General features: G+C 38.3%; 2 protein-coding genes across 2 annotated transcripts; one reads left to right on the top strand and one right to left on the bottom strand.

Moving 5' to 3' along the window:
* Window positions 1-3,924: 3,924 nt before the first annotated feature.
* LOC133447011 (small integral membrane protein 28-like) lies at window positions 3,925-7,271 on the top strand. The gene is made up of 2 exons (XM_061725387.1): window positions 3,925-4,112; window positions 6,159-7,271. Exons 1-2 carry the CDS (start codon window positions 4,014-4,016, stop codon window positions 6,573-6,575), a joined length of 516 nt encoding a protein of 171 aa, XP_061581371.1. The 5' UTR covers window positions 3,925-4,013; the 3' UTR covers window positions 6,576-7,271.
* A 257-nt stretch (window positions 7,272-7,528) lies between these two features.
* Window positions 7,529-10,037, bottom strand: LOC133446994 (lysozyme C, milk isozyme). Its single transcript, XM_061725296.1, has 5 exons — window positions 9,866-10,037; window positions 8,340-8,654; window positions 8,058-8,121; window positions 7,836-7,880; window positions 7,529-7,688 (listed from the first exon to the last, which is right to left on the bottom strand). The coding sequence occupies exons 1-5, from the start codon at window positions 10,029-10,031 to the stop codon at window positions 7,619-7,621; spliced, it is 660 nt and encodes a 219-aa protein (XP_061581280.1). The 5' UTR covers window positions 10,032-10,037; the 3' UTR covers window positions 7,529-7,618.
* Between the last annotated feature and the right edge of the window lie 1,015 nt (window positions 10,038-11,052).

The following is an 11,052-nucleotide window of genomic DNA, read 5'->3' as shown; positions in this document are numbered from 1 at the left end:
AATGTAAATTTCAAAACTCTTCTCCATTATTTAAGCTGTTTTGATTAAAGTTTATTATCTCAAGTCTCTTAAGTTAATTACAAATAAGAAATGTATATCAATGATGGATATCCATTCTGAGATGTTCAATCATTAAGCTGTCACAAATATAATTCGCATTTTATGCGAGATATTATGAAGTCTGTCACACCAAGGTTTTGTTTCTTTATGTATTTTTTTCTTTTTATTTATTTATTTTCTTTTATTTATCTATTTTTTAAACCTTTTATTTAACTGTCATTTGTTGTTGTTGTTGTTGTTGATAATGCATGACTGTGCACTGTGCTGCTGATGTTGCACAGGTTGTGAACTGAAATGACTGATTGTTGCACATTGTTTGTATATTGCATACCTAAAACATCAATGGTGAAAAAAAAGCATTATATATATATATTTCGTAGGTAAGCGAAAACACAGGAAATATCATTTGCTTTAGTTGAATTTGTGGTGAGTCACATTGAAACACAGATCCTTTCAGATGTGCAATTATTTGACACTAATGCAAAAGATATATTTGATAATAAAAAGTCTTGTAATGATTGCCTGGTAGATGTGGATATTACCATGCATCAATTCATTTTCTATACCTCATCCAATCCCATATGTCTCCTCTTTCAATAGGCAAAAAAATGGGATGCACCCTGGATAGGTGCCGCTCCATCACAGTGCCACACAGAGACAAACAACCACGTACACAATCACTCCTTTAGGGCCCGTTTAGAATAATTAGTGAGACTGAGATGCATGTTTTGGGGAAGAAGCTGGAGAGCCCCTGGAAAAGTACAGGGAGAGCGTACATACTGCACACAGAAAGGCCAAGACGAGATTTGAATCGTGACCTTCTCTTTGTTTAGTCCTAGCCACAAAGCCACCGTGCTCCTCACATCCGCATTCACACAAACACAAACACACACATGTCTGTAAATGTTTTGTTACGCAGCAAATTGCAGTTGCAAGAAACAGAGAAACACAAACTGTGGACCACATTAAAACATGTATGGTCAGGTTTAAAATGAAATGTTATGACAAAAAAAAATGAAGTGAAATAAATGTCTGATGCAAATGTGACATGATGAAAAATATCACATTATGGAGAAATTAGCAGCTATTTGAGTTGTTTTTGCAGCATGTTTCGGGTAATTATCTGTCTGCACTGTGATGCATCGTGCTTTCAGTTTTGTAGCATTTACTAGAGTGTGAGCAGAGTCGAGCTCCACATTCAGAAGTAATCATAATACTTCTGTCAGCAATCAGGTCATCAATAAACATCAGGGAGCTTGTTCCAGGGGCAGCCACGCCTGCGTGCACCATAACAATGCCTCCACCGTGTGGTACAATCATGAGCTCATCTTTGATGGTATAAGTTTATCCTGATTTTATCTGATTACAGAACATGAAGTGTTTGGATGTTTTCTCACAACATCTAATCTGATTTTCATGTATATTCATGAAGGCTTCTCTTGATTGTAGATTTTCTCAGTAATATGCTTCCTATTCTTGATTTGTGTTGACAATGTGAAGCAGTTTTGGCTTATGTTTTGGCTCTTGTCTTTAGTCCTTAGAGGGAATACAAGAGAGCCCGATTCCAGTTCACATGGTTGAAATACTTGTGGTGTTGTGCTGTGTGATATCCTGGTTCCCATGGTCGTCCTCTCTACTTCTGTGTACACGCCCATTTTTTTACTGTCCACTCGACTCCCCACGTGAGCAGTAAGCACAGCTGCCTCCTCCACGCTTAGGGGAGTAATCCTGCTGCCACAAATCCTCCCATCCCTGAAAGAACTGACCATCACTTGGGGATGATTTCAGATACATTTTCAACCTAACAGCTGGTAGGTCTTTAATCAGCAGCGCCGTCAGCATCAGCATTAAAAACATCTGGAACTCCCGTTGACAAAAATTTCTTAGATTGTAATTTATCATGGAATACTAAACAGCTGTGGATGGGAGGTTTGGGGGTAAAGAAATATAATTAATAAGAAGAAATGTTTTCAAAAAATAAAAGCTTAAGTCACGGAAAAAAATATTAGACTAAAGAAGAAACTACTCTACTTATTTGCAATTAAATAAGAACATTTGAAACCCCCCATGTTCTTGGGAAGATGATGATGATGATGGTTTTGTGCACAGGGACTCTGTTGTGTTTCAACAGAAATGCAACAAATGTCAGAGTTTAACATGAAAAACAAATTTAACCGAACGTTTGGGATATAAAATAGCATCCGTGAGTGAAGCTGTCCCGTTTCATAAACGCTGCTTGATGTCATAAATGTACTCTGGCAAAATTAGAAAAATGACATTTTGACCCTTAAAACAAACATGAGGCTTTCCAATTGAAAACATATGGATAAGTCAAGAAGATAATACTGTTAATGCTTTTGAAAAAAAAAATATATAAATATAAACAGGCATAGGTTTAAAAGCCAAATTAACTTTATATTAGCAGTCACTGTATTGTCTTTCACTAAGGTGATTACATCTGCAGACCAGGTATCACAGTGTGACGACATGTAGTAATGATCAAGTCAAGAAAGAAAACAGTCTAGTTGTGGTGATAATACAGACGGAACCTCTGTTTTGCATCATCTATCAGGTACTTTCAGCAGGTTACAACTGAGAAAAATTATAAAGCTTCATTGCCGTTAGAACATTTATTAAAAAGGTTAAACTAGTCAAACTAAGACATGATTAGAAGGACGTCCACAAGAGAAGACAGTGAGAGCTCCCCTGAGAAATTATTAGGACCAGTCAATATGCAGGTTGTGAAGTTTCAGCCATGGATGTCCCAACATAACAGGTGTACTGGGCACATAAATCAGGTGCAGAGTGAGAGTAATCATGGCATTACAAAATAAAAGTGCCATGAAATAAATAAATATACCATTATGAAATCATTTGTAAATAAATAAAAAAGTGGTCATTTAAAAAAATAAAGATTTTATTAATTAATTTAGTATTTCTTTATTGTCCTATTAATTCATATAATTTAATCTTTTATAATTTAAGTATTTATTTATTTAATATTGAATGAAACAGTGTTTCATAGCTGACCACCTGTTTATTGTTCTGTTGACAGCGTGACATAAGCTTTGTGTTTGCTTAGGTTCAGGCAGAATAACTGACAGCAAACTCACAAGTTATTCTGCACAGCACGTGCAGAAAAGCACGCCTGGACCAATCCTTTAATGACTGGATCAAACTTCTAAGATTCACTCAGATCTAAGCTTTATGTTCCCACATTATGTGTACATTACAAGCACACACAAAGACCCACACAGTGTCTGAAACAGGTGCACAAGTGCATACCCAATCATGCTGATTTCACAGTTACATAATTATCTTTTGGTCTGTATTCCATGTGACATTTGATGCAAAGAAAATCCCTGCTTTTTTCTGAGACCAAACTTTACCTGCAGACTTGTGGGTCCACCTTTATAAGAAGATTACGTTAAGTGCTATTCACTGTGCACAACCAAGCTCTAATCCCGCCCTTCACCAATTCCTCCCTAATCTTAACCTTTAGCCCTAGCCATCACCAGAACATCTGCAAAAATTTTGCATTTTGCCACGCTAGGACGAGTCTTTGGTCTCAATGTGGACTCATGTTCCCAACCAAAGCATCGATTACATCTGGAAAAGCTGTAAATGGGTACAGATGCACACACACGTGTGCACACACACTTATTGCAGACTCTAGCCATGACACAGGGCAGCTGCATGACTGTTAATCCCTTCATTGGCCGTTGCTCTGCTGCATGTGCCAGCATGTGAACAGCTGCTTAGTCTCTCGCTCCTCCCATCGCAGCCCACCCCTCACCCTCCGCCCCTGTCCTTATCAAGAGCCATCATCTCTGGGCACTTCACTTTTATTTACCCCAACAGCTGGATCCGTTAGTGGATCCCCATCCATCTGACCTCCAAACACATACTTCATCCTCCATCCACTCCATTACCAGCAGCATCAGCTGGGCGTCATGGGGGTGATACTGGACAGCAGCTGGATGAGATTTGGACCAGCAGGCAAAGGGTCGGATGACTGGGTGACAAAATCACCCTCAACACAGGAGCAGCAGGTGTGTAAGGTTATTAGTTCAAGTTTAAAATCGTATATGCACGATTAATAACTAATGGCATGCAGGTTTCAGACGTCGGAATTAAAGCTGACTATCTGCACAAAAGTTAAACTATTTAAAATGTTTAAAACAGTAACATACTGCAGTCTTAAGTGAAGAGCATGTTGGGATTGGGTTTGAACGTGTTATATGGTTTTATCACATGGTTTGTGTGCCATAAAATTGTAAATAAAAATATATTCTGGATTTTTAATGCCACAGGTCACGATGATAACCACATGATTTGATTGACCCATCAAAGCTATCAATGCTAAGGTGATGTTTCTGCGTCAAGATGTGGTTTAAAACATCAAAATAATTTCATCGCCAGCCAACATCGTTCAGCTGTCAACATAAGTGAAAAGAAAGTGACTATTAAAACTTTAATTTTAATTTTGCTGTGATCAATATGTGTTTTTGGCGGGTTTTTTTTAATTAAAGATGAGCTTATACAGTATTTCAAATGAAAGTATTCATCCCTGACACTCCTGAGAGTTTACGAAATTAAAATATGCGCGTAAAGTAAATTGGATTTTCCTTTTTCTTTAGATTATTCAACTTCACCAAAAATCAATTTGGACCAATAACATTTGGTTGACATTTAGTGCTATAGAGGACCAGTGCCAGTGGGGCGCTGGCTCTTCCAGGCAGCGTTAACCGATTGTTAGAAATGCATCAGGAAAGGGAATTTGGGACACTGAGTCAAGAAGCAGCACCACATGCTGTGTTCTCTCTGGATCAGACACAGACTTGGGGTTTATAATATGCCATGAGCAGCTGGTGCAGCCTGATCTTAGACAGGATCAGTGTGCTGTACACACCCAGATGGAGGAAAAACCATCTGTGACCAGTGGTTTTACGGGCCTGTTACACAGTTTTTTCATAGATGTCAGACCAGTGATGCATCCTCTTACCACAACCTGAAGCACAAAATAAAATGGGAAATACAGATGATGAAAATACATGAAATAAAATTAAAATACCACAACACACAATTAACAGCTAAAAGAGAGCTTCAAAATGGCTTCCACATTGGTTTGTCCACAAATTCCATGGTGGCCCCATGTGTATTTGACCATATGGACTCTGAATAGGATCTACCTGGTGAAGCCCAGCTGTTTAAGTTTCTAATGTAGAGCATACATTATTTAAATTATATAGTACCCATACATCTAGTCCCTTTCTTAGCCCATGCCTATGTCGTACATTTGTGAGTCCATCATAATACTAGAAACATAAGGGAACCAAGATATTTGCTTGGTATTTATGAGATTTGTTTCTCAAGTAGCCCAATTTGGGTCTCAACATGGACAAACAAGGAAACAAAAACAAAGAGACGGCAGGAAATACCAGAACAACCAACTTTCAACAGATTTAAAGTGAATAAGAGAGATTCAAGTGATCACAAACATGCAAATTACCCAAAAAAGAGAGAAGAATTGACTTGTTAAGGAATAAAAAAGGGAGCCATGGACTCAAAGCAACAGGGGAGACAACTATAAAGAAACAAGAAAGAGAAGTTATCACGATGAAATCCAAAGATGAGCATGAGGTCATATTAAAAGGTTATTCTAATATCTATGTATAGGGAGTGTAGACGCTGTAGTGCTTGATGAATAAATGCATTTGAGATTATAATTTATTTGAACGGAATTGCACTTTATGGAGGAGGAGGTCAAACTGTTACTTCAACTTTAATTGATTTCATCATCCACATCTTAAATATTGCATCATTTTGTGCGTCTTCCATCACGGGTTCCAAAATTGAAGACAGAGAAGTCTTCAAATGCTGTCAAATCTTCAAATATTTGCTAATCTCCCAGTGAGATAGCTCAAGCCCAACTAAGATTAAACTGTATTTCATCCAGGTCAAACATGAGTGCTCACTTGAAACCGCCAGGTTTGAGCAAGTGTTTAAGAAGAGCAAGTGCTTTTTAAGAAGAGTGGGAAAGTAGTTATCTTAGAAAAGCACGTTTTAGAAATTAACCGTCTATTGTTGTTCTTAAGAGCTTCAACTGGAATGAGCGGGAGTTGGGTGAGGACCGAAGGTCGGAGCTGGCCCTCTACACGGCCCTGCCTGTTGGCTCCATCCTCCTGCTGGCTCTCCTGGTTGTCCTGATCTACCGCTGTTGTTCCCGCAGTAAACTCAGCCTGGCCAACATCATCGCTCTGGACCTTCAGGACAAGGACAGCAGCGCCGAGTTCCTCGCCTCCCTGACAAGGAACGCTGAGCGCCACACCAGCACAAGCTCTGACGGATCAGATGGAGTGTTTGTCATGGTCTACCTCGCTCCGCCTTATGAAGAAACGCTCACTAAGATAACCCGGGCTGCCAGCCTTTCCGTGGACGTGGAGTCACTGAAGCTAGAAGATCTGGAGGCCAAGCTGTGTCCTGAGCTCAAGTTCAGCACTCACCTTGCATAAGAAACATCAAACTCTGCAGCATTAGAGAGACAGTGTATTTTAGCTCCCGGCTCTGGCAGATAGTTAGCATCCAGCAGGGTTTAATGTTGAAATCAACTCTGTTCCAGCAGCAAACAGCAACCGTACAAGAAGAGCAATAAATCCAAAAGACCAATTCTGGTGAAAAAGGTTAAAGAAAAAAAATCCCCACAGACTGATGATATTGCTTTGTCTAATAGACGCACAAATGTACATTTCTCTGTTTATTGTCAGCTTGTTTCAGATCTATTCTGCCCCTGATGTGAATTACATGTGGCCTTTTACAATCACTTAATTAACGGCATGCTTAGATAAGCAGCAGGCAGTCTGTGCTAACTGTGCATCAGCTCAAAGATCTCAGCTTTGCAGTCCTCTGCAGCTTCACCACAGCCGGGTCTCAGCCCCTCCAGCCGAGCCCAACTCCAGGTGGGTTATCCGTTTGGGTCGAGTTAATTTCTCCCGATCATGCGCTGCGACCCAGATGTGATGGAACCCCAGGAGAAAAGATGTCTTCATTTAGTCTTGCCCAAGCAAAGTTCAAATGTTGTTTCAGAGGGGACTTCAGAAAAGAGCATATGCGACAAAATATTAAGTTAAGGGTCCTATTATTTTTGTTAAGGTGAGTTAAATTTTTTTGGTTTGTTTGTTTTTTAATTATTCTATTGAACCACATTTCAAAACCTGTGTTATTTTCATTAGTCAATTTTGAATAAATTATTTTGTCAAGTTCAAGTTATTTTAATAAACCAACACATTTGTATGTGTATACAGGATTCCTTGTTTTTTTTATTCACCATTTATCTCTGACCCATGTCTCTTTTAAAATAGTTTAAAGTCATATTCTCACCCTTGTCTTATCATTATCACTATGTCAAAGTTTTTAGACACATTGTGTTTATTGTTACAAAACCAAAAGTTGGAAAAAATAGTGCAACATACTTCATATTTTTATTCATTTAGTGCTGGCTACACTTTTATAGAACACTACTCTATCCAGTGACAATCCATGCATACAATTATGGATTTTAGAAACATTCAGCAAAGTACTCTGCAGCCTGCATGTTTCTGCAGTCCTCCTGCAAGATGAACCTGATGCTGCAAACAAACAGATGGGATTAGTGCAAATGAGGAGTTCAAATACTGTAAATTGATGTATGAAACAACCACAACATTAGATTCATTTTAAAAGTTAAGTAACCGAAACAAATCAAATCATGCATTTAAAATGAGATAAAAACCTACATTGTCTTTAGCTCTTTCCAGTGTGGTGCCATGAAGCCATTTTCACTGTGGACATATTGCAGAAAAGGAGTAGAAATACAGTTAACCAACAGAACCAGGGATCCAAAGATGTGATCAAACACTCAAATACTTAAATGTGCATTCAAACAGTAGAAACAACACCATTGTTTCATCATTTGACATAAAAAAGGAGTTACAATTCAAACTGTAACAAAATCTTACACAAGATCTTTGAGGATCTTCAAAACGCAGCTGATGTCATCGGTTATATTGTCATCAGTCAAGCCTGGTGAAAAAGCAAGAACACAGATTTCTGGTTTAGAAAAGAAGAAAAAGATGCTGTTGTATGATCCAGCTAGCTTTAACTAGCATCTGACACTCGAGGTGAAACATGAGGTAGAAAGTTTAAGTTGAAACTTATAATAATGTAAATAATCCATGTAGCTGTTACACTTTAAACAGTTATTCCAGGGCTTGTGAAGCCTGAATGAACGAGTCTCTTACTGAAGCAGTCAACCCCGCAGATGTTTGGTGATGGAGTGGTGCCATCACTGCACACCACTTGACTGCAGAGTTGGAATAGGCCGTACAGAGTCCAGCCTTCATCCTTCTCCTCGCTACTGTACTGCAGATGGGCGCGGCCTCGCACCCGCGTGACGGGCTTCTCTGTGCTCAACTGGCCGACTTCTTTAGCCAAGCTGAACAAACCTCCGGAGGAGGTTTCCCTCTTCTCCCGGCTGTGATGGTCTCCCATGTCTCGCGTCAGCTGGTTCACTGCGCTGGTGTTGAAGTCAGACGCCAGCTCCACGTAACAGACAACTGAGACATGAGACATGAAACACAAGCAGATGACAAAAAGAGACTCGTATGTTTTATTTGGTGTGATATTTGTACAGCCAAAGTTTCATCCTTAAAATCTTTTTTTTTTAAACCCAAAAAGCAACAAGCAGGCTGCAAACATGAAATTCACTGGGCACTCTCAGCCTCCAGATGATGAACCCAAAGCATGTTAGACAAAATGAAGTATTTAGAACAACTTTCACACATTAAGCTTTTGAGGGGTAAATTGATTTATAGTTTGCTTTTTACCTGGATTAATAATAAATCTAAATCAATACAATGTGTTTCACTAAAAACCATTAAAATATTTGGCTTTCTTTACAGAAACTGTAAGGTTTAATCACCATGTGAGCACTGCAACAACGGAAAACATGCTCACATTAAAATGTTCACAGTGATGAGGTCAATAAACATTTAGTGTGCTTTAAAGCAGCACAATGTAACTTTTACACCTTAATATAATATTTCCAGAGTCATTGTGATGGTACATCAACTTCCAACAGGTTTAATGAACCTCTGTCATGGTCTGAGGGGTCTGTATCGCCTTCACTGGCACTATGTAACTTTGAGGTGCATGGTAGGAACCCTTCCGCACTACTGATAAAACACTACCGCTTTTGTCCAAAGGAGCCGCCAAACTCAACAAAAGCTGAAAGCTACATTGCGCTGCTTTAAATTTTTCGCATATGTTTACTATGTTAGCATTTTGACATTTATGAATTATTGCTCAAACGAAGTTAAGGTGAGGGAATTTAAATTAAATTTAAAGCATTTAAATTAAAGTATTTTGTAATTGAATTTAATCAAAGTGAAGTGAATTTAGACTCTTTCTTGTTCTTTAAATATCTCCTAAGAAAATATTATTCTTAAAGAGAAGTATAAGTGGACAACATAAGTCCAGCTCAAGAGATGGTCTAACTAAATAAACCGATGTATAACTGTAATAATTCCCAATAATTTAAAATTTTCAAGAAAAAACAAAGCACTTATTTGAGTGCCAGTTTCATCCATGATCAAACTTGCTCTGAATATATCTTAAAACACACTGTTAAGAAATAGGAATTTTACCAAACAAAACGTTTGTTATTTGTAGTCACAAAAATACTTACACTAATCGTTAACTAATATATTTGTTAAAGATTGTACTATTATTATTAGTTTGTGTTGTAAATACAACATCCAGTACTCACTCTTGGCTATGAAGTTCTCTCCACTCAGTCCTGAATGCTTTTCCTTTTCTGGCAGGCTGGCGACAGCGAGCATCAGCTTCTCCCTTAGTTCACATTTAGACACAATTCGAGCTCCGGCCAGACTGCAGCCCATCACTCCCAGAACAAGTAGTACAAATACCTTCATCTTGACATCAACTATCATCTCTGACACTGAAAACAGATGAGACGATATATTTATAAATACCACCTCCTATAATGAATCAGGATTGCTTACACTTTTTGTTCTCCCTGGATAAGAGCCCCTCCCTAAGAAGTGAATGTTGATTCAAAAGTGTCCCCTTGGTTTTACGTTACTGAGCTGTAAAAAGGTCAGTGGAGGGAAAATGATATGGTCTACGTACCTAAAAGCATCTCTTCTCATTCATAGGCCACACCTGATCCTGTTGAAAAGAGACTGAAAATCACGTAAGGTGGAACAGTTTATCTTCCCACGTCATCATAAAACATTTGTTATTTCAAATCGGGAAGATCAGATGTCAGCGCAGACAGTGAGGGCACTAAATGTAAGGACATCCCGTTTCCTGAGAACAGCTATCATGTAAACCATACAAAAAAAACAAAAACGATAAAAAGAGCAAGATGAGAAGGAAAGCATTCATTTCAGTTTCGGCGATACAGTTTTTCTGCCCAGGATCTGATTAAAAAAGTTTCTAAAACTCCAAAAAAGAAGGAAAAAGGAAGAAAAGCAAAGTCGTTACTTCAGAGAATGTGACGGTCAGAGGGGGGGGGCAAAGGTTTTATGTAATTGCAAGTTATAAAATACCGGTACGTTAACAAAAAAAAGGTTAGTAAACTACTTTGAAAAATGTTTTTATTTGGTTGACGTCAGCACCAACATTGAAAATACTTTCATTTGTAATTCTTCAATGAATCCTCTTTACGTACTTTAAACACAAAGGTTTTCAGGCGAATGCCTCTCTATTACTTACTTCTATTGTTATTATCATTAGTAGTAGTAGCAATAGTATATAGTACTAGTTTTAGTGTTTTCCCAGTGTTTTCATCTCAGGTCATTTTTCATTGTTTTTGTTCAATCTTGGCAGGATCACCATATTGGGAACATTTTGAAGCAACATGCTTAAAATATATCATTTGAACTCAAATAGACTTCATCACACAAACATTAATGGACATCAACTGTAAAG

This window comes from Cololabis saira, chromosome 1 (genome assembly GCF_033807715.1).
Source record: "Cololabis saira isolate AMF1-May2022 chromosome 1, fColSai1.1, whole genome shotgun sequence".
Classification (NCBI taxonomy): Eukaryota; Metazoa; Chordata; class Actinopteri; order Beloniformes; family Belonidae; genus Cololabis; species Cololabis saira.
This window is presented reverse-complemented; position numbering and strand designations above follow the sequence as displayed.

Coding starts and splice junctions, on each gene's coding strand:
- LOC133446994 (XM_061725296.1), bottom strand. CDS start 10,031: ATGAAGGTATTTGTACTACTTGTTCTGGGAGTGATGGGCTGCAGTCTG. Junction 8,655..9,865: donor AGAGAACTTCATAGCCAAGA/GTGAGTACTGGA, acceptor CTCATGTCTCAG/TTGTCTGTTACGTGGAGCTG. Junction 7,689..7,835: donor TGGAAAGAGCTAAAGACAAT/GTAGGTTTTTAT, acceptor GTTTGTTTGCAG/CATCAGGTTCATCTTGCAGG.
- LOC133447011 (XM_061725387.1), top strand. CDS start 4,014: ATGGGGGTGATACTGGACAGCAGCTGGATGAGATTTGGACCAGCAGGC. Junction 4,113..6,158: donor CCTCAACACAGGAGCAGCAG/GTGTGTAAGGTT, acceptor GTTGTTCTTAAG/AGCTTCAACTGGAATGAGCG.